Raw genomic sequence first — 23,887 nt, forward strand, 5'->3', positions numbered from 1 at the left:
TCAACTAGATAACTTCCCCAAGTGGTCCCTACTTTAATATTGACACACGGTCTGCCCTACTCATCATAGGTCAGTGGGCACAGATATTCTGGCTGTGCACGGCTTAGTCATTGTGGGAGTATAGATTCACCAGATCCCTCCTTACTTACTGCAGTATCCAGTTTTCGTTGATCCCTACACATAACCTGCTGTAATGTGGCCACTAAGAGTTTTACTGGATCTTCTGCCTTCTCTTGCTTTGTCTCTACCACCCATGGTTTTGACCCTCCAAGACCCTCGTATCCTGGTTTCCCTCCTTTCGGGAACCTACACTCCTTATTCCCATTTTCCCACAGTTAAAACACGCTTGGGATCTGCCTGCATTACCCCCCTCTTGTCTCCATTCCTTTTTACCTCCCACATTCCCTCTGACTTCGTGCACCTTCCCTTTTTGTTTATTCTCTTCCCCTTTGATTTAAAAGCCAAAGTAAGCTTTCTTAGCCCGCCCGCCTCTGTATTATCATCTTCCTCAGGGTCAAACCATGACTCGGCTACTGCCCTGATCCACGGCAAACTGTTGGACACTACAGTCCTCAGCCAATGATTCCTAGAAGCTCCTAATAACTGCCAACATACTAGATTTCCTCCAGTCGCTGTCACGTATACCGGCCACAATCTATCCGCAGCATGGATACGAAATTGGCTAAGTGACAGGAATCACAGAGTAGTGGTGAACGGTTATTCTTCGGACTGGAGGGAGGTGTACAGTGGTGTTCCCCAGGGGTCGGTGCTGGGACCACTGCTTTTCTTGATATATATTAATGACTTGGACTTGGAAGTACAGGGCACAATTTCAAAATTTGCAGATGACTCAAAACTTGGGAGGGTAGTGAACAATGAGGAGGCTAGTGATAGAATTCAAGAGGATATAGACAGGCTGGTGACATGGGCGCACACGTGGCAGGTGAAATTTAACGCAGAAAAATGCGAAGTGATGAATTTCAGAAGGAAAAATGGGGAGAGGCAATATAAACTAAAGGACACAATTCTAAAAGGGGTAAAGGAACAGAGAGATCTGGGGGTATATGTACACAAATCATTGAAAGTGGCAGGGCAGGTTGAGAAAGTGTTAAAAAAGCATACGGGATTCTGGGCTTTATAAATAGAGGCTCAGAGTACAGAAGTAAGGAAGTCACGATGAACCTTTATAAAACACTGGTTCGGCCACAACTGAAGAATTGTGTCCAGTTCTGGGCACCATACTTTATTAAAGATGTGAAGGCCGTAGAGAGAGTGCAGAAGAGATTTACTAGAATGATTCCAGGGACGAGGGACTTTAGTTACATGGAGACTGGAGAAGCTGGGGTTGTTCTCCTTGGAACAAAGAAGGTTGCGAGGTGATTTGATAGAGGTATTCAAAATCATGAAGGGCTAGACAGAGTAGATAGAGAGAAACTGTTCCCATTAGCGGAAAGATCAAGAATCAGAGGCAGGCAGGCACATCTCGGCACTTAGCTCAAGATGCAGCACCTGGTGAATTTTTGAGGCCTTGTCTTTATCAAACCTCAAAGTTTCAGCTACTTTTTTGCCTTTAACATAGCAAGATATCCCATGGCATTTCACAAATTAAGAGTTGGACCTGACCAGGAGTAGGGGAATGAGTTTGGAATGAGTAAGGAGAGATAGCGGAAGGCCTAGTTGAAGAGAGAGGTGTTATGTAGCAAGGCCAGAAGGGCTGAGACATTATTTCCAGAGTATGGGGTGCAACCACTGCACTGATGGTAAAGCAGATCTGTATCCTACCAATCTGTGACACTCAAGACCACAATAACTCGAGACAGACAGTGCAACACATTTCCATGTATGAAGAGGAAGAAACTTTCTTGTCTGATCTAACAAAGCTACATTTTCTACTGTAATTTGTAATCTTCTGTAAAATGACCTTTTGGAAATTGATTGTCTTAATGATTACATTACTCCATGAATACAGTGTGATTATTCTACATTCAAGACAAAGAGCTTAATCGGAGCCCATTGTTTCTTGATTACATTTGGGACTCTTGACTGTTAGCACATTATCATTAATCACCGTAGAAACAATGAAGTTATACAATAGCTCTTGATACAGTTTCCTGCTCTGAACAGTATCTGGGTTGAAATCTAAAGCACTCTGATACCTTCTTCAGTTTTACAAGAAAATATCAGATTTGAATTTAATGCAAACCCGCCCCCTTCTCGGCTGAGACCTGATAGACCTTGAGAGTTTAGCTCATTGTAGGGCATTAAACAGACACATTCCACGCCTTTATTCCGCATAACTAACAATATGGCCATTCCAGTTTGCCCATTGTGTGAATTAATGGAACCTAAAATTTAATTTATATTTTAAAATTAGTCAGGCCTATGTTCCAGTGCTTTCCTCCTGGGCAGCACTTATTCTCCTGGCGCAAAGCACAGGAAAAGGGGGCAGGGACTCCATCTCCCTCCCCTTTACGTTACTGCGAGATTTCCAGGCCTTTCTCGATTGGGAAGGATGGAGTGCCTACAACAGGTTCAAGCTCACGTTCTCCACAGTAATGAGGTGGGAGTTGGGCTTCCCAGCCCTTGCACCTCATTTTCCTCCCGGAACACCAGATGGGTGGCCGTTTTGAGGGGTGACTGAACAAGTGGGCCTTTGGCCCTGTGCGCATGCATTCTTTGATCAGAAGATTGCCTAGGGGCATATAGCAAAGACAACAGACCCAAGGTCAGTCTCTTTTTTTCTTCCCAGGACAGGAACAGCATGGGAGGCTTCTCTCACACTTTGAGGTACTAAGCCCTTCCAGGGTTGGGTCTGCATTGGGGGAGTGTTTGCCTTATGTAAGTGACCTGAATCCAGAAACAGAAGTGGGTTCACGCCACATCTGGACGAGTATTCTCCACCTGCCCAGTGTCCAGGTGCAGAGGGGACAGGAAATGGCCCCCAATATTTCCAGCCAGCCGCAGTGCAACTACCAAGGGAAAAATTGCTATGTGAGAGTGTGATCGTTGGTGGGGGAGGGAGCGCTGCGAATGAGCCCAAAACCACTCCGGATACCTCTGTGAACCTGTATTAAATGACTGACAGTATTGGGGAGTGGAAGTTTTCATACCGTATTTCTCCATATTTCTTAGTTCTGTATAAGTTTGGGTATATATAAGCAACAAATTGTGCAAACAACCCATCCTCACAAATATTTTTATCGGTTCAGTTACTCTACCACTTTTCCATCAACGTGAAGTGATGGAAAAGGAACCTGGTTCTGATCTGTCTCCGAAGCACTGCGTGGTAAGATCCTTTCAGAGATGCTGCCTTGCACACCTTGTGCTTGATGTGGAATATAACTACAGTGTTGGTGTCACACAAGCTTTAAAAAGTGCTCATGGTGCCTGTTGGACTTCCTGGACACTTTAGAAACCACTGCATTCCTTTTAGTGCTGTGTGTGGCAACTCCCACTTACGTTCTCAAAACATTTACAGTGTGCCAGCTGGGATTGTGACCAAGCTTATGCAGAGCTGTTGCACGATGATGGGAATGTCAATTTGCAGCTACGTGCAGTCTGCAGTATAAGTCAGGTGCTACTGGATGCAAACTGGTCTCTGCCTCTACCAGTCTCGGACCAGTAGACTATACCAACGCCTTATAAACTGCACATGTACAGACGACAACCAGGCCTTTGCTCCAGGCTTTTTTGAGTTCACTCAATGCTTGGGAAGATTAACTGCAACACATTTCACGTTATATTGTGCTTTCAGGGACTGGTATAGTGAGCATGTAGTCCATCTGAAAATCTGCAAAGGTCAGTCAATATCAATATGATTAGAGATAGTACAATTTAAGGCATATGAATCCTGGAGACCTGTAAAGTTTCATTCCTTTATAATTTAGTTGTATGGTTTTAACCTGGCGGTGTTATCTGTTGTACCTGTTTGAAATCAGTTTCAAACAATTATGATGTTTCTTTTATAATATTTGCTAACAGTGAGGAATGTTAGTGTTGGGGTTCGGACATTTTCTTTACCTAGGACCTGCATCAAGAACTCGCATGTCAGAGTACTACTGCTATAATGTGTGTGACATTTCCTTTTCTTAATGGCCTGTCTGATTTGTCAATTATCGCCGAGGTAGGCACACTTTCGTGCTGTGGATTCAGACCAACTAGGAACTAATTTAGAGCTGCCCCAAACTTATTTGAACTTATTCTCCTTAAAGTCGATCATAACTCTTGGTATTTTTTTAAAATGGGGAATAATTCACTTTTAGTTTTCCTCATCCAGTTTGTTTTTGTGATTGATTTGTGCTGCACTGTCAGAGCTTATTTCCTGAAAGTGTTTATTCTTTCCATTGGTATTCAAAAAAAAATCCTCCCAAACTTAGTTCACATGGTTTCAGTTTCACACATTTCATTTTCATGTGAGAAGGGAAATCCTGAGGACGTTAAAGACTATTGACTCAATTGAAAGACTCAGTAGCCGAGCAACCAACAGGAAGCGTTCTTCTATGGACTGGTGTGGCTGTTGCCATTTATTTTTTAAAGAAAGTATCTTTTGGATATACTGCAACCCTGGAACTGTAATCCAGATTTAACTTTGAAATTCAGCCCTCTCCTGGGATTAGCTTGCAGAATCTCGCCAAAGAAGGAACTCGTCAGTATGCTGACACATTATGACCGTTTGATAGATTAGTCCACATTTTTTTTTAAAATTAGGAATGGTGATATCAGGAACAGTCCAATATAAACTATTCTGCTTTTAACTTCTGTCTCTCAACGCTCCCAAGTGAAAATGCCCTGACTACTTTGAACCGAGGAAATCCCTTTGCCTAGGCAAAAGAAATTGACTTGGTATAGGTTCATGGGATTGGGGATAACATATTAACATGGATTGAGGATTGGAAAACAGACAGAAAACAGTGAATAGGAATAAACAGGTCATTTTCGGGTTGGCAGGTTGTAACAAGTGGGGTGCTGCAAGGATCAGTGCTTGGGCCTCAACTGTTTACAATCTATATCAATGACTTAGATGAGAGGACCGAGTTTAATGTATCCAAGTTTGCTGACTATACAAAGCTAGGTGAAAAAGTAAGCTGTGAGTGTTAATTGTATCCATGTGATTTATATCAATTAGTGTTAATTGTATTCAGGTGGTGTGGGTCAATTGGGAACTCTTGTATCCATTTATGAGAGAGCTGATCTAGGGTGTGGGCTGTGTGTTGTGTTGAGCTCTGTGAATAAAGGATTGGAAGCAACTGAAGACGAGGCTCTAGTATTCTATCCTTCGCCACCGGGCTATCCAGTTTATTACATGTTAGCAGAGGATGGTTGCCTAAAGGTGGAGGTTGGAAACTACGATTTTCTTTTGGACTTGAAACAAAACTTGAAAGCCTGGTGGCCATTGTGGAAAATGGCAGAAAGTAAGTTTAAATTGTTGAGATACGGTTTCCCTCCGATGTTCTCGGAGTTTGAACCGTATGACCAGTGGAAGAATGAGGTTAATATGTAGACACGGGTTACATCTCTGCCAAAGAAAAGGGGTTGTCGCTTCCTGAACGAAGTAAAATCAGAAGTAAGGTATTTTCTAAGATGGATGCAGATCTTTTGGATAATGTTGAAGGTTTTACCTTTCTAATAGGATTTTTGCATCAAATCTACAAGAAAGATTACCTGTTAAATGTCTATGAGGCCTGGTCAGCATTTGATAAATTTTGGAAAACAGACGGTCATTCAATGGAAAAGTATATCATGGACTTTAACAAATTGTACAAAAGGTTGACAAAGTTCCAATTGGGAATCCCTGGATCGATACTAGCGTTTAAATTACTAGATTGTGCTAAGGTGTCTGATATGGACAGGCAACTGGTTCTAACTGGCGTCCAGTTCTCAGAAAAGGATACTTTTTTGGATCAAATGTCTGCTGCCTTAAAGAATCCTGGGGAAACAGTCATTCCCTTCAGCTTTCATGGAACAAATGGGGCCTTCCGCTGCGACGCAAAGAATGGAAGATCGATGGTTACCAGGTTTCAAAATGTTCCAGATACTAAAGGCAGGCGCCAGTCCAGGTTTCAAAATTTTCAAGAGACCAGACATAGGTATCGATATGACAGCCAGATTGATGATGAAAGCGGGTACTGCAAGTCCAGTTTTAGCACCAGAAGACAAAATTGGGACAGCAATAATGGGCAAGTGAATCCCAGGGATAACCAAGGCAAAATCAGTGGATGCTTTAGATGTGACTAAGTATCATTATGAGGTGAATTGTCCAGAGTGAAGACGCAGAGTCTTTGAAATGACACATGAAGAAAGTAGTTCTGAGGAAGAGGATAAAGATAATGAGGAACAGGATGAAGATAATGATAACTATGAACAGATTATACCAGTCATAAGGAGTTTTAATCCTGTGATGAATGTATTAGTTGCGGATTCCTTTAATTGTGCGGCATTAGTGCATGTACTACAACTGTATGCGGGGTACATTGGTTAAAACGTTATCTTGATTCACTAAGTTATGAGGATCGACACAAGGTTAAGGAATATAAAAAATCTACATGTTTTAGGTTTGGAGATGACGACACCTTGAGGTTACTCAAGAGAGTGGTAATTCCATGTAAGATAACTGGAGTAAGCCTTTTTATAAGTACAGATGTAGTCTCCAGTGAGATACCTATGCTTTTGTGTAAAGTTTCCATGAAAATGACAAAAATGAAACTTGACATGGAACATGATGAGGCAATCATTATTGGGAAATCGTTTGATTTGCAGTTTACCCAGTCAGGGCATTATTGTATCCCCTTAATAAAACCTGATGTTTCTCATCAGTGTATTGGGCAAGTATTAATGGGATCAGGCGCTAAGGATAAGAGAGGGAAAAAAACAAATTGTCTTAAAGTTACATAGACAATTTGCCCACCCAACTTGTCCACTTTTAAAGATCCTGCTAAAAGATACAGGTGTAGTTGACGAGGAATATACGAGGTTCATAGAAGAGATTAGTGAGAACTGAAATCAGTAAGATGTATAGATGGATGCCCCCACGTCCTATTGTAAGTGTTCCATTAGCATGTGACTTTAACGAGGATTTTGCCATGGATCTAAAGGTATGGTACAAAGACAGAAATGTTTTCAAATTACATTTTAATGATATGGCTATGAGATTTAGTATTTCTACACTAATATATAGTAAGGAAAGGAAGGTTATTCTAGATAAAATTATGGAAAAATGGATAGGGACTGGACTTGACACCAGCAAGTTTTTGACCGATTAATGGAAGTGAATTCGCTAATGTGGAGTTCAGAGATATGTGTGAGAATATGAATATAATTGTCATGAATTCAGCAACTGAGAGCCCTTTTAGCAATGGTCTTTGCGAAAGGAATCATCAAGGATGAGGTATCATAAAATTCGTAGAGCACTGAGGCATCGTATTAGACCATATGAGACAGAGTTCAATTCAGGAGATTTGGTATACTATAAAAGAGAGGGTCATGGGGAATGGAAAGGCCCTGGTAAGGTAATAGGTCGTGATGGTAAGACAGTACCATAAGACCATAAGAGATAGGAGCAGGAGTAGGCCATTTAATGAGATCATGGCTGATCTGATTTTTACCTCAACTCCACTTTCCCGCCCTTTCCCCATATCCTTTGACTCCCTCGCTGATCAAAAATTCAAAAATCAAAAATGGCTGCCGCCACAGTGGTACGTGTCCAACATGGCACTCAAACTGTTAAGGTTCATTCCTCGCGATTAATTGGAATTAATTATAAAATCTCGGACTCTGAGCTGTTGATAGAAGTAAATGAGGCATCTTGTGCCTCAGATGTTAATGATTTTTTTGATGAGGTTCCTGAGCTACAGGCTGAGGCAGATCAGGGGCTGGACAGTGGTAATGTCAGTGATCAAGAAACACATGACAGAGCTATCACATCCAGAGAGCAATTGCCCAAAGTTTTTATTTAAAGGGAGAGAAGGGAATCTGCCAATGGTATCCATGTGATTTATATCAATTATGTTAATTGTATTCAGCTGCTGTGTATCGATTGGGAACTCGCTTGTATACATTTATAAGAGAGCTGATCTAGGGTGTGGGCTGTGTGTTGTGTGGAGCTCCATGAATAAAGGATTGGAAGCAACTGAAGACTAGGCTCTAGTAGTCTTTCCTTCACCACCGGCTATCCAATTTATTACAGTGAGAAGGACACAAAGAGGCTGCAAAGGGATATAGACAGGTTAAGTGAGTGGGCAAGAAGGTGGCTGCAACTATTTAGGGCTCTAGTGCGACCTCACCTGGAGTACTGTATACAGTTTTGGTCTCCTTACCTAAGGGAGGATGTGCTTGCCTTAGAGGGGGTGCAATGAAGGTTCACTAGATTGAATCGTGGGATGAGAGAGTTGTCCTATGAAGAGAGATTGAGTAGAATGGGCCTAAACTCTCTGGAGTTTAGAAGAATGAGAGGTGATCTCATTGAAACATATAACGTTCTTAGAGGGCTTGACAGGGTAGATGCTGAGAGGCTGTTTCCCCTGGCTGGAGAGTCTAGAACTAGGGGTCATAGTCTCAGGATAAGGAGTTGGCCATTTAGGACCCAGATGAGGAAAAATTTCTTCACTTAGAGGGTTGTGAATCTTCGGAATTCTCTACCCCAGAGGGCCATGTTGAGTATATTCAAGATTGAGATCGATGGATATTGGACACTAAGGGAATCAAGGGATATGAGGATAGGGTGGGAAAGTGGAGTTGAGGTAGAAGATCAGCCGGGACCTTATTGAATGGCGAAGCAGACTCAAAGGGCCGTATGGCCTATTCCTGCTCCTGTTTCTTATGTTCTTATGTTGTTATGTTATGGCCTTAGTAAACTAAGGAATGACAGGTAAGCATATAAGAATTTATAGGAATATAAAAGAGGCTATTTGGCCCAACAAGCCTGTCCCTTTTTGATTGATGTCAGCCCCACCTACCGGCCTCTCACTGTAGTTAGTTAATAAGAATAAATGTAAGGTAACACACAGGAATAGGAAATGTGAAACATATGCACAATGAAAGTAAGGTGTCGGCCTTGGCTCAGTGTTAGCACTCTCCTGAGTCAGAAAGATGTGGGTTTAATCCCAACTCAGCAGACTTGAACACATGATCTGGGGTGATACTTCAGTGCTGCACTGTTGGATGTGCCACCTTTCAGCTAAAATGTTAAACTGAAGAAGAGCAATGCCGTTCTACCAGTGTCCTGGCCAACATTTATCCCTCAACCAACACCATCATAAACAGGTTGTCTGGTCACTTATTGCATTGATGTTTGTGGAACTTCGCTGTTTACAAACTGGATGCCTTATTTCCCTACACTACAAAAAAAGCACTTAATTAGCTTTGGGATGTCCTGAGGATGTTAAAGGCGCTAAATAAATGTAAATTCTTTCCAAAGGTGGAAAAGGATTTGGAGTTAATTATTGATGATTCATTGATCATTTTCACTAATGGCTAATCAAGTGCTAGGATGATCTTCAGGCCATTGGATTATAAATCTAAACAAATTAATCCAACCCTATAAGAATGACTGGTGAGGCCATATTTAGAATATTGTGCACACTTTTAAGCACCTCATCTTTAAAACATTGTTATGTTGGAGATGATTGATTGATTGAAGCTCTGGGCTCTGAAGAGAGATCTGCAGAGCTGAACTTACTTTAATTAATTCAAAGACTTCAGAGCACAGATAATATGGCAGGCACCCAAAAATTTGGGCATGAAGGTCTCCAGTGTGCCTAAGATACTCGGCATGTGCCAATGTGAGTGAAAAGCACAATAAGGGCTGGGTGTCAGCACACAAGACTTTCATTTTAAGTTAATTACCCCTCTCATAATGGGGTTGCAGTGCCTGAGCAGCAGTCCAACTGCAGAGTGCCTGTTTGTGCCCCTCCTCCACAATATCGATGCTCCCAATGTCTGTTACCCCCCCCCCCCCCCAATTACTTCCTGTCCCATGCTCACACCCTGTGCCTTATGTCCCCCCCCACCCCCTCCTCCCACACCAGGAAAGTGGCCAGTGCACAATGGGCAGCCTGCAGCCCTTCACTAGCTGCTGGCATCCAATGATGCAGCCTCCGGTGTTCCAGCATGTTGTATGAGTGACACCTGCAGCATTAATAAATTATGCGAATTGGCTGATACCACATTATGCAAGGTCACAGCTGCCAATCATGAGGAGCTCGGAACACAATATCGGCCCTTAGAAGTTGAAGAGCGCCGATAGCGTTCTGTAACTCTTCTACATGTGGCTGGATTAAGAACAATTGTCGTTGGGCTGGACAGTGCCCTTGACAGCTTGGGCATGGTGTACCAATCTGCTGTAGAGTACCATGATGTGGTAGGGCATGGAACAGAGCAGCCAGCCACTTTGTCAACAAGAGAACAAGTGTGGGGCAGGGTTAAAAGGAGAAGAGAACTGGTAGCGTTGCAGCCGTAACAGCAACCTGAAAGTTATTTTTGATGACTGCTCAGTATAGGTGAGAAAGAGGATCGCAATTTGCGCTGAAATTGTGGATTTTGCATAGGAGTAAAATTGGCTGTTAGTTCTGCCACTCTGATAGGGAGAGAGTAAAGGAAGCAGCGTCTTTGGTGAAAGGAAATGTGTTGCACAGTCTGTTATTCGCTGCTTAATGAACAACCAACTTTATTGTTAAGGCAGTGCTTCAAAGTGGGCTGTCAGCTATTTGTGACATTAATTTCTTTGCTGAGGTACTGTAATTGTGCACCAGGTTTTTACTCAGTAAGTTGTACTGCTGAAATTAGCTCACAGTTGAGCACCATACATTGATCAGGAGCTCATCATGTAGAATCGCGAACCCTTGTTAGGATTGCTATGGTATATTTTATTGGAGCAACAGCCCAGTGCTCCTCTACAACAACAACAATTTGCATTTATATAGTGCCTGTAACGGTAGTCCCGAGGCGCATCACGGGAGCGTAATGAGACAAAAATTTGACACCAAGCCACATAAGTAGATATTAGGACAGGTGACCAAAAGCTTAATCAAAGAGGTACGTTTTAAGGAGCGTCTTAAAGGAGGGGAGAGAGGTTTGGAGAGGGAATTCTAGAGCTTAGGGTCTAGATAGCTGAAGGCACGGCTGCTAATAGTGAAGCGATGAAAATCGGGGATGTGCAAGAAGCCAAAGTCAATGAATTGTGAATTGGTAAACATTGCATCAGTTGATGTTTGGCTTTCTTGAATCCAGATGTATAGCTTTTCGAATGTAATTTTAGTTGCTTCATTAAGATACAGTGTGTTGTGTTACATGGCTGGTTTCAAGGATTGTCACAAATAGTCTTTCACTTTCACTCTTAAGGGGAGGTTTTGGGCTGGAGAAGAAAAATTGGATCATTTTCTGTTTCCTCATCTTTACTCTTCTAGTCGTTCCTCTTTGGTTTTGTTGATTCCTTTGATCTTTCTGTAGAAATTATATTGAGTTTTGGGTCAAGATGACCTGCATAGAACATGTGCTATCAAGGTTTATGATGAGAACTTTTCCAAGACAGATGCAGAGTGCAGGAGGTATTAAAGGGGAATCCCACTCTTTTTTTATGTTTATCTTGGTGGCTAAGAGGATTAATACCAACTAATTCAGACCAGTCAGGCGCCAACTTTGATTCCGAGTCTATGCTGAATCTGCCAATCTCAGTTAGGCCACTCCCTAACCTCTGACTTAAGGAGGGAGAAAAAAATCAACCAGGGTTCTCCTGGGAAGTATCCAATGCCTCCCAGCTGTGTGAACATCAAAAGAGAGCAGAATCAGGCTTAGCTGTAAACCTACTATAGCCAAATCGCATACTGACACTCACTTCCAAGTTAGCATGAAGAATAACTGCTTAGGTGAAATACTGGGGAGCCATTGATGCCATGGAACCATACTCGAGAATAAAATCCCCTTCATGAGAGAACATTTGGTGAAGTGGGAGGTGTTGGTAAGTATATGATGTTTCCTCCAGAGGGGAAATTAGATATTAAGAGTCCTACTTGGTTATGGTTTTGTAAGAGAGACCATCTTTTTACTGACCAAAGGAAGTCTAAGGAAAAGAAACTCCTCTGGGGGGAGATGCAGGCTCATTTATGTTACTAAACCATTGACCTGGAGGATCAGGGAGACAGGAGAGGGATTCGTCTCCTCACAACAATTTGCAAAACAGAACAGGGAAACCCTTTCACTTTGAAACATAGAAACGTCAGTGACGAATTTTAAAATAGTGAACATTATGAGATAGAATCTAAGAGTGTAAAAAATGATCGATCATGTTCATGTTGATGCATCAAGCCTAGTTCTTCCACAGATTATGTACAATCTGCCCTAACACGACCCCATCAAAGCCATTTAACCTTTGTGGAAAGACTCTACAAAGGTCTCTGCTCTTTCTTTCCCAACAGTAAATTAAGAGAAATATCAGAATATCTTTCCAATTTCATTTACATTGTTCACCCTTGACCAATGGCTTTCCTTGGCATACCTCCATGGTACCAGATGTTCATGTGCCACACAGCATTTGGCCATCTGCATCTGAATTTATCCTTCACCCTCAAACCTTTTCCGAACCAGATGGTCATGCAGCTCTGTTTTTAAAGGTGTTAATCGACAAAGTATTAATTGCTTTGGCCAGGAGTCTGTTCTACATTATTGGGGCTGGGAGGTGCAGTCTTGAATAGATTAAAACCAAGTAGTCAAATAAAACCTGTTATAGAACAACAGAGTGCAAAGGGAAGGGCCATTTATGTACTTGCCTGGGATACACACATTTGCTTTTAAGAGATGCTCAGAATGTGTCTGAACTCTGCAGGTCAATGTCATCTAGTGCAGTTGAGCCTACTTGTAGTTGGCTGAGAATGAATTAATACAAGCCCATATGCTGCTCGTTTATTATTTGTTTTTGCATTGGAAGGAACTTGTTTTGTTAACCTTAGTGTTTACTTTCTCCTGTTGGAGTGGGAGGGTAGTGTTGTTTCCATTCAACATATTTCCACGGTGAGTTTGATTATTAAGCAAGTGTACATTGTTTCATGGCGATCATCTCCTCAAATGGAATTCTACTGTAATTATTCCAAATGATGAGCTGAAAAATTCTCGTACTGTTCTACATGTGCCTAACCATAGCTGTATCTGGGTTAATAGCATTCTCCTAAGTTCAAGTTGTGTGTATACACTGAGAGGAGTCTGTAGAGAGATTGATGAGATTCATGTATATGATATAAAGTGATGAGCAGAAGCTAATAAGGTAGCTGTTCTGAAATGGTTATGGTTCGCAAGGTTAATGAGGGTATGTTTAAGTATTGCAGTTAAGTAACGATGCTTCTGATACAGGAAGTGGGTGTATGAGGTTTAAAAGAATTGTCCAGAAAGTTCAATTTTTTTTTAACTTGCACCTCTTTACAGTACAACTATAAACACACAGCATATTCACTAGTGTACATTGGTGGTGGAAAGAGGGACATTGTCCTTAATTATGGTAGCACAAGACACCAGATTCATCTCTCCTTCTCTCTTTTCCCCACAGGCCAACAGCAGGCTATAAGTTTGTGCTTTTTGGGGGCAGTATTGCTGCTGGCCGTTAGCTCTGCGAGTATGCACCTAGCACAGGCCCTACTGTGGTGTGGTGACCAGAGCTGAACACAGTACTCCCAGTGCGGTCTAGCCAGTCCACTTTAAAGCCTTAACATAACCTCTGCATGCTTGTATTCTGGTTTTACTTGCTGGCATCCTGTTAGCTTTTTAAAAAATTGCCTCATCCGTTTATGTGGGCGCTGCAAATCATCTGTCTGCTCTTACTCCCTGTGTTAATTCACTTCCATTCATTGTACACTTATGACGCACAGTTTTTTTTGATGTTTCTTAATGTTAAATTAAATTTGCCAATTGTCTGCCCAGTTGCATAACCAATTTAAATCCTTCTGCAAATCTTTAGCTGTAACCTTTCCCTCTTTTAATATGATCAGCAAGTTTGACGAGGTGTTTTCGGTTTCTATACCCAGTTCGTTTATATTGATTGCTAAATGTTGTGTACCTCTGAAGCGGGAATTGATCACCCATAATCAAATTCTGCTCTTGCTGCACACAAGATAGGACCAATCCATTGATGGTCCCTGTTGTTTTAAGGATTTTAGCAGTAGTGCATCCTGCAAAATGTAACGCATACGTTACTCCCGAGCTTTTGCTTTTCTCCCCAGCTCTTTTATTACGTAGAAATAGCATTGCACCTGTATAGGCAAGTCACTCCTGGTTCTTTACTAATAGTGCTTTCCTACTGCTGTCTAGCCCTGCCTGTGCGCCATCTATTCACTCAACAATACTTTGCACATATTTTTCTGTTGGTGTTGCTGCCACTGCTGCTGCTGCTGCCATTACCGCCATTGCTGCCATTGCTGCTCCCAGTAAGTACTGAGCTGCTTAAGGATTAGTTTATGTTTATTCCTGATTTTATGATTAGCCTGAATGTAGATAGTTGTTTAGTTCAGCTTCGTACTTGTTTTTATATAGCAGGGCTGCAATTGGTCTATGCCAGTGGTGCGAAATGGGCTCATGGCGAATTGTCAGTCCGTTTTGCACCATTTTCTTTTCCTTGGAAAGTCCGCTTCCCTGAAGTATTTTAGTGAAACTGTTTGATTTTTATGACAATCCAACAACTTTCATGGTCATTTTTTTTCTGGTGCTGGTCCATAAATTTCCAGACTTATTGAATTTAGTTTCACAACTTCCTATGGTGGGATTTGTACTCTTGGGAGTAAATTTTAACCCCCAAGTACGGGTGGGGAGTAAAAATATTCTGTTTTCAGAGCGGTCCGCATCCCGGCTCCAACACGCCTGCTTCTGAGTTTAACCCAGGCAGATTGTCTGCATGTGGCGAGCAGACACCAGGAAGTCCCGCCCCCACTTAAAGCCGGCGGGCCGGTACTTAAAGGGGCAAGGTATCTCATTGGGATACTTGAGGTATTGGAATAATAAAATAAATTTAACCTTGTCCAGGTTTCCCATTGCTTCCGATTCACGTCAGGTGAAAGCAGGTGGGAAGGGCCGGATCCATGAGATGAGTGCCTTTATTGCACTGCTTGTGTATCGGGAGGAGCAGGAGTGCTTCATCCATGCCCGACAAGCTCAGCTGACCGCCAGGAACTCCGCGATCGGCCGAACAACCCCCCCCCATCTCAAATGGTGGGCCCCCAACTATCTCCGACTCTTCACCCGACCTCCAGCAATCTCTGATCTTCTCCTCAGCCCCCCCGATCTTCTCCCCCGCCTATGATCCCTCCCTCCCTCTGATCCCTGGCTGCAGCCTGCTGCAGCAGGCCTTCCTGTCAATCAGGCTGGCCGTCAGGCCCGAAACTTGGAAGTGCAATTGATGGGCCTCATTAAGGTCGCACGCGCCATCCACTTACCTTCTGGGTTTTGCACCTGGAAATTTCTTCCTCCCCTCCCCCTAGCTCTGAAAGTTAAAATTTACCCCATGATCTCTGGAACTCAGTGCCCTGGGCTAGGGACAGGATCCATCAGCCATGGTTCTCACTCCTGATGACTAACCAGTGAACCGAGCTGGGGAGTCCACGTGTGTGAATGATGGACGAAAGCAGGGTGAAGCTTGCTTATGATGGCTTTTACGGTCACATAGCCCACTGACACTTGCTGCCTAGTGCACCCTTTATAGATTTTCACTGGTGAATTAAAGTCAGCAGTAACATCTGTTCTGTAACTGCTTCCCTTATTTGACAAATGGGTGCATCTGTTCCTATAAATGCAAATCTTACTTGAGTGAAATGTTCTTGTTCCCCTCTCTCCCCTTGACATAGTGGTCTATAGCAGATGCCTGAAGTTAGTTTTCTTCCCCTCATGTCTCTTGCCCTTTCCCATAAAGATCCCACCTTATCCACACCCGGACCAGACAAGTCCATCTCCATTATTGTATTCCGAATGGATGTATTGTGTTTTCAGAAATGGGATTTGTTAGCTTCCCCGACTTTTTCCCCTGATTCCTGAAGCTGGTGACTAATGTCGGGGGTCTATGGTTCCCTGGCCCTCAGATGCTCTTCATTACCTCATCAAGAAACCATTCTTCAGGTGTACGCATGAGTAGTGACTGTCAGCAAGCTGGTCAGCTACAGGAAGGTATCACTGGCAAGTGTGATCCTGTGCTCACATTACATCCACTACCCACGCATATACACAGCGGTCATTAATACTGATTGGCAGCGAGAATCATTGTTGACTTTGTTTCCCTGTCTGACCCAGGGAGACAGAGACCAATCAAAGCAAACCCCTCTTCCCCTGTCACTGTCATACTGGCTGACATTGGTTAACTCAATGTGGACCAAGGAATTGAACCTGGGATCTTCCTGCTGCTCATGCTATTAATGCTTTCCTTTATGTGAACATTATGCATTTTTCTGTTTAATTGCAGGCGATACTGATCTGCTGGCAGCTGTACATGATGGTGAACAGGGGGACAGTCACAATCATGAGGATGGCTATGTTGAGTCTACTCCAGAAAAGTAAGAGTTAGTGATACAATATAGTTATAAAATTAATTTACATTTGTTATGTTTAGTGTTTTAATGACATAAATTAAACAGTTGAATGATGTCGCCCAATTTAATTTTGTTTTTCATTCTATTTAAACATCTAAGCCTAGAAATTAGTATTTATGTATTGGCATATGAATGCTTAATGTGTTTACATGTTTCAATGGAGGCTAAATTGGCTAGCGCCTCCATTAAACAGCGAACAAAGTAATTAATGTGATACAATTATTTCAAGCATTGTACACTGATGTTGCACCTTGTAATTTATAGGCAATCGTATCTAGAACATTGCTCTTGTTTAAAAGTACATTTCCACTCTTTGTAGGTATCCCTCTGACCTAGAATCATGTTCTGAGGCCTCTGCCAGTTCCACTGCAAGCCTCCCTGCTATGAGGTATGTGAGAGCAAAGAAAAGTCAGTGTTGGTGTGAATGTAGCTAGTGAAGATATTTGTGTGGATTTGTTTTGAGGATTTAATTTTGAGGCTGTTTTGCAATACTGTTTTGACGTGTTTAATTGCTTTATTGTTGATGAGCTTGTGTGTGTTTTTTCCCATTAAGTGCTTTTTCTTACTGCTGTTTTCTTTTTCATGAAATTTGAGCAACAGTGTGTCACCTAGTCACGTGATGTATCTCACAATGGTCCAAAATAAACCTGTTAAAAAAAAGTTGTTCTGTAGCTCTCCCCAAGCCACACCCACTATGTCGGCTTCGATACTGCAGGGCAGCCCTCTGCAATAACCTGCCCCACAGAGGCAGTGCTGACAGATGTGTCCCAGACAAGGTGGGGCTTCCCATTATGGGATTTAGCTAAATTCCACAGTAGGAGGTGCACTTATCAACTCAGCCATTGGAGAAACAGCTAAATATTTCCTACGGGGATATTAAAGTGGCAGACATTTCTTGTGGAAGACTTGCATTCTGTGGAAGTTCTTACTGGCAGTGAGCAGCAACGGGTAAAAGTACCTTTTAACATAATTTTACTGAAAGATTGTACATCAGAGCTTGTTTTGTGTAACTTGTCTGCCACTCGGATTAAAAGTTCCATGTATAAGGATGGCTAAGACATTAAACATGTATTATTAGAATGACTGGCTTGCCATGAGTTGTGTGGCAGTCGTCAATGATTCTGATGTGACTGGTTGTCACCCTCAGTATCCTGCAAGTCTGCAGGAAATGGCCAGATAATCTCCTCTTTACTTTTCATAATGAGGACAACAGCAGTGTTTTTACTCTAGTTTGTCCTTGCTTTTTTTTAGAGCAGAGGTAGATACAAATCCATTAAAGATGTTTTTAGAATCATAGAATCATAGAAGTTTACAACATGGAAACAGGCCCTTCGGCCCAACATGTCCATGTCGCCCAGTTTATACCACTAAGCTAGTCCCAATTGCCTGCACTTGGCCCATATCCCTCTATATCCATCTTACCCATGTAACTGTCCAAATGCTTTTTAAAAGACAAAATTGTACCCGCCTCTACTACTGCCTCTGGCAGCTCGTTCCAGACACTCACCACCCTTTGAGTGAAAAAATTGCCCCTCTGAACCCTTTTGTATCTCTCCCCTCTCACCTTAAACCTATGCCCTATCTAATATAAATTTATTTTTAAGCTATTATTTACTTGGCTTTCAACAGAGGCACCTATTCCACTGTTGAATAACTGTGATGTAGGAATGGCTGAATATCCTAGTGCTGTTGCATGATTTACATTTGGCAGATCAGAATGTATGCAGAGCTTTCCCCAGTGACTAATAGATGGGGCACATCCCATGGTAGGATAGATTATTCACATTGTGTGGAAGGAGCAGGCATCAGGAACTGAGCGATATTTTTCCTGGTCAATATTTATCTCTCAACCAACATCACTAAAACAGTTTATCTGGTCATTATCACATTGCTGTTTGTGGGACCTTGCTGTGCACAAATTGGCTGCCGCGTTTCCCTACATTACAACAGTGACTACACTTCAAAAGTACTTATTTGGCTCTAAAGCGCTTTGGGACATCCTGAGGTTGTTAAAAGTACTATATAAACGCAAGTCCTTCTCTTCCTCCCAGCCCCCCCAATCCCCTCCTCGGCTCCTCCTTCCCTTCCCTACCAAATCTAGAGCCCCCTGGATGTCAAGAAGCATTCAGGATAAGATAAGGCAGTAAAAGAAAGCTGATGATAGACACCGGGAACTCAATACTACAGAAAGCTAACAGGAGTATACAAAGTGCAGGGGTGAAGTTAAAAAGGAAATTAGGAAAGCAAAGAGAGGGCATGAAAAAATTTTAGGAGGTAGAATCAAAGAAAACCCAAAGATGTTTTATAAATATATTAAGAGCAAGAGGATAACTAAGGAAAGAGTAGGGCCTATTAGAGACTAAAAAAGTAAACTATGTATGGAGGTGGAAGATGTGGGTATGGTTATTAATGAATACTTTGCAAAGGAGAGGGATGATGCAGGGATTGAAGTTAAGGAAGAGGAGTGTGAAATATTGGATTGGATAAACATAGTGAGAGAGGAAGTATTAAGGGGATTAGCATCTTTGAAAGTGGATAAATCACCAGCGCCAGATGAAATGTATCCCAGGCTGTTAAAAGAAGCGAGAGAGGAAATAGCGGAGGCTTTAACAATCATTTTCCAAACTTCCAAACTTTACTGGATATAGGCATAGTGCCGGAGGATTGGAGGACTGCTAACGTTGTACCATTGTTTAAAAAGGGAGCGAAGGATAGACCGAGTAATTACAGGCCAGTCAGCCTAACCTCAGTGGTGGGCAAATTATTGGAATCAATTCTGAGGGACAGCATAAACTGTCACTTAGAAAGGCATGGACTAATCAAGGATAGTCAGCACAGATTTGTTAAGGGGAGGTCATGTCTGACTAACTTGATTGCATTTTTTGAGGAGGTGACAAGATCGATCGATGAGGGTAGCGTATTTGATGTAGTCTACATGGATTTTAGCAAGGCTTTTGACAAGGTCCCACATGACAGATTGGTCAAAAAAGTAAAGGCCAATGGGATCCAAGGGAATGTGGCAAATTGGATCCAAAATTGACTCAGTGGCAGGAAGCAAAAGGTAATGGTCGACAGGTGTTTTTGCAACTGGAAGGCTGTTTCCAGTGGGGTGCCGCAGGGCTCAGTAATAGGTCCTTTGCTTTTTGTGGTATACTTTAACGATTTGGACTTAAACGTAGGGGGCAGGATTAAGAAATTTGCGGATGACACAAAGAAAGGCCGTGTGGTTGATAGTGAGGAGGAAAGCTGTAGATTGCAAGAGGATATCAATGGACTGGTCAGATGGGCAGAAAAGTAGCAAATGGAGTTCAATCCGGAGAAGTGTGAGGTAGTGCATTTGGGGAGAGCAAACAAGGTAAGGGAATACACAATAAATGGGAGGATACTGAGAAGTGTAGAAGAACTGAGGGACTTGGAATGCATGTCCACAGATCCCTGAAGGTAGCAGGACAGGTAGATAAGGTGGTTAAGAAGGCATATGGAATGCTTTCCTTTATTAGCTGAGGCATACAATATAAAAGCAGGGATGTTATGCTGGAACTCTATAAAACACTAGTTCGGACACAGCTTAGGTACCGTGCACAGTTCTGGTCGTCACATTACAGGAAGGATGTAATTGCACTAGAGAGGGTGCAGAGGAGATTTACAAGGATGTTGCCAGGACTGGAGACTTTTAGCTATGATAACAGATTGGATAGGCTGGGGTTGTTTTCCTTGGAACAGAGGAGGCTGAGGGGTGATTTGATTGAGGTGTATAAAATTATGAGGGGAGTGGATAGGAAGGGCCTATTTCCCTAAGGGGAAAGGTCAATAAACAGGGGGCATAGATTTAAAGTGATTGGTAGAAGGATTAGAGTGGAAATGAGGAAAATATTTTTCACCCAGAAGGTGGTGGGGGTCTGGAACTCACTGCCTGAGAGGGTGGTAGAGGCAGAAACCCTCAACTCATTTAAAAAATACCTGGATGTGCACCTGAAGAGCCATAACCTGCAGGGCTATGGACCAAATGCGGGAAAGTGGGATTAGGCTGGGTGGCTCGTTTCTCAGCCGGCGCGGACACGATGGGCCGAATGGCCTCCTTCTGTGCCGTAAATTTTTCTATGATTCTTACCTCCTCCTTCACTCCCTCCTTCCCTCCTTTTCTCCCTCCTTCCCCATTCTACCAAAGCAGTTAAAAATGGGACCTTTTCAGTCGACAAAAATGTTGATAGCACCAGTGGTGTATGAAGTGTATGACAAGGCTGCCTGCCCACCTGAGTCCCAGTGTTCCTGAAGGCTTCTCCCATCAGTTACTCCACTTACTTGCACATTACTTTAACTATGAACATGTTTAAATTACCACTATTCTGCTTTCCTCACCTGCTTGATCATAGAGGAAGTTACCAAATTAGTATAGTAACCAGATGGCCTTGCAGTCGTACTCCAGTTACTAGAATTGTTTAAAATTAGGGTCTGAGTCAAGGTTTTTCCATAACTCTTATCTGTCACATTTGCTTATTTTTGAAAACTTAAAATCCAGTTGCTTTCATTAAACTTTTTGCCTCAGTGAGCATGCAACCTAAGGTTAATGTCGGTTGAATTCTGTGCTTAAAAAACAAGTTAAAAACCATCGTCAGGGTTAAAATTCACTGAAGGCAGTGATGGAGGTGATTACATGGAATTACGTCAAAATTACAACACGGAAACAGACCATTTGACCCAGCTAGTCTGTGTTGGTGTTTATCTTCCACATGACCAAGCCCATGTGCCCACTCTGTTTCCATTTCCCTTTATTCCCCTTTCCTTCAACTACCTATCTCACCCATTCTTAAATATTGACTTGGACTCTGCTTTAATCACTAACTGCTAGTGCATTCCACAGCCTCACTGTGTTTAAAAAAAAAAATTCTCCTGCTTTCTGTCCCAATCTCCTACATTTAATCTTATATCTATGTTCCCTTCTTCTAGACCCCTCAATCACTGGAAATTTTCTGTCCCATCCCTTCACTTCCTCTATTCAAATAAAAACAGCCCCAATTTTTCAAGTACTTCTTTATATCTGTATTTCCACCTTATTGTGCTGTATCCTCTCTATTGCCACAACATCCTTCCTATAGTGTGGAACCCAGAACATCCAACTGTGGTCTGACAAAGGTTTTATATAGATTCACCATTATATCTTGTCATTTATATTCCATACCTTGGGACATTTAAGATGGTAGCAAAATATTTTGCTTGGGTTTCAAGGCCTGATAAAATGAAGCCCGACATAACCGATGACATGGTCCGCAACGCCAACGTGATGGCTACAAGCAAAGCTCATATCCTCGGGATGCCACAATTTGGCCTGCGAGACAATCTGATCAAATCTGAGTTGCTGAAGCAAGAAGAGAAGTACATTTACATCAGGAACTACAGGTTAGTTTAAATGCACTCCGCATATACTGTGCAGTCGCAATGTGAAGCTCCACCTCTAATTATAAATATCTAGCTTTGCTCAGCTGTGTGCTGAAACAAGTTGTATTTGGACAAACAGCAGTGCCGCTTTAACTGATAGATTGGGTTTGTACAGCTGAGTGTATGCACCCCACGACCCCAAACAGACACAACAGAGGAGATTTTCTGCACGCGCTTGGAGAACATATCGGGAAATCTCCCCAAGATGCTTAATGATAGATCAGATGCTGTACCTGTTTCAATGTGGGAATTAGAGAAAGAATTTTAACATCACCTGGCGGAAACTGGGTGATCGAGGGTGCAGTTAGCATGGAGCGGAATACTCGTCTGCTGGCCTTCCGCCCCGATCCTGCCAACTGCAGGTTTATATTGCAGGTGCCAAGGACACCTGCCCGAAGCCGGAAGGGTATTTGTTTAAATTTGTAGTTCGGGCTCCAATGTCATTATCGGGGCACAACTGAAATCTTAACCCCAAGCCTATGTAGGGAAACACCAGGCCAAACCTGTCAGAAAGCAGACCTAGGGGCAGAAGAGGCCCAGCATGGTAAGTTACTTTACATTTTTTGCAGTTCCCTTGTGGACCCAGGAGCAGCTTGAGTGCATTTCTGGGCCCCACAAAGAAACCTTGGGCCTTCCCTGTCCCTCCCCCGAATGCGATCCCCTCCCTACACCCCTCCTGATCACTTGCTTTACTGCCAGGGACCGTTGTTTCTGGTACCCAGCGGCTCCTGCTGCCCGGTTTTAGTGGCCAGCCATCTGCTTCCTGCCGCTTGCTAGGGTGCCTTCCCACCCAGGAGTTAAAATCAACCCCAGGGGTCTATAAGGGAGAATTTTTCTTTCCTCTAACCATATGAAAACATTAGACTGCTCTGCGTCTACCTTGGAGGTCCATAGCACCAGCGTGGTACATCCAATATTTATGTGCGCTAAACATGTCATTCAGTAAGGGAACTCAGACTAATGCAGAAACTGGTTTGCATTGAAGATCATTGTTTGCTTCTATTAATCTGCACCTTCACTTGGTTTCATCCTTGTAACTGAGATATTATGACTGTTACTTGTATGCGCTACAGACGCACATGGGCAGTTTGGCTGAGTTTCTCACACATCCCATTCACTCCACTCATCAAGCATAAGGAAAAACACTGTAGAAGCGCTGCGCAAGCTACCAGGGTCTTCCAAAAGTCATCTACAGTAGTGTACCTACCTAATGCATTAGGTCTACACTCGTACATATACATCGCAGTCTAAGATGTATGCCATGTGTGTTGAACATGACATGCTGTAATTGTAAATCATTTGCAAATGCTTTTTTTCCCTGTAGGCTAATGACATCACTTTACCCAACTAGTAACTTCACTGCAACAACGAAAGGTACCAGGAGAGATCATGTTTGTGCCTTTGTGCGTTGCTTTAATTCTGCTTTTTGTATTCAAAAAGTATATATTTTTTGTTTTGTACAGGATTTTTGCAGGGACATACAATGTGAATGGCAAATCACCCAAGGAGGACCTGACGCCTTGGCTGAGCTTTGATAATGAACCACCTGATATCTACTGTATTGGGTATGCCTGTGACTACATTATTTTTAGTCAGAAATCCTAAAACTTTAATGGGCCCTTTCATTATTCTGAAATCATTTACTATACTGAATAAAATGCCATTATTAAAGCGCAAATTACAGACTGCAGCCCAAAATGGACAAAATTGTTAAGTTATTTCCCAGCTCTGAAAGGAGGGAAGAGAAGGAATTTTTGGGCTGCTGAATTTTTTTTTACATACACTGAAAGGAACATTGATTTAGAATAAATGTTGTCCACAAAACTAGTTCCTAACTGAGCTCCATGACAGAAGCATAATTTTTTTTACGCAGCTAGTTGTTATGATCTGGAATGCACTATCTG

At 42.5% G+C, this 23,887-nt stretch overlaps 1 protein-coding gene across 3 annotated transcripts in view; it reads left to right on the plus strand.

Moving 5' to 3' along the window:
- The window catches only part of inpp5b (inositol polyphosphate-5-phosphatase B), a 147,725-nt gene that overhangs the window by 75,547 nt on the left and 48,291 nt on the right, over nucleotides 1-23,887 (plus strand). For all 3 annotated transcript variants that reach the window (XM_068006431.1, XM_068006430.1, XM_068006432.1), the window contains 4 exons: nucleotides 16,421-16,511; nucleotides 16,867-16,935; nucleotides 21,774-21,944; nucleotides 23,447-23,548. In XM_068006431.1, the coding sequence (XP_067862532.1) occupies nucleotides 16,421-16,511; nucleotides 16,867-16,935; nucleotides 21,774-21,944; nucleotides 23,447-23,548 (433 nt within the window). The remainder of the gene's footprint in view (nucleotides 1-16,420; nucleotides 16,512-16,866; nucleotides 16,936-21,773; nucleotides 21,945-23,446; nucleotides 23,549-23,887) is intronic.

Source organism: Heptranchias perlo, chromosome 26 (genome assembly GCF_035084215.1).
Source record: "Heptranchias perlo isolate sHepPer1 chromosome 26, sHepPer1.hap1, whole genome shotgun sequence".
Lineage (NCBI taxonomy): Eukaryota > Metazoa > Chordata > Chondrichthyes > Hexanchiformes > Hexanchidae > Heptranchias > Heptranchias perlo.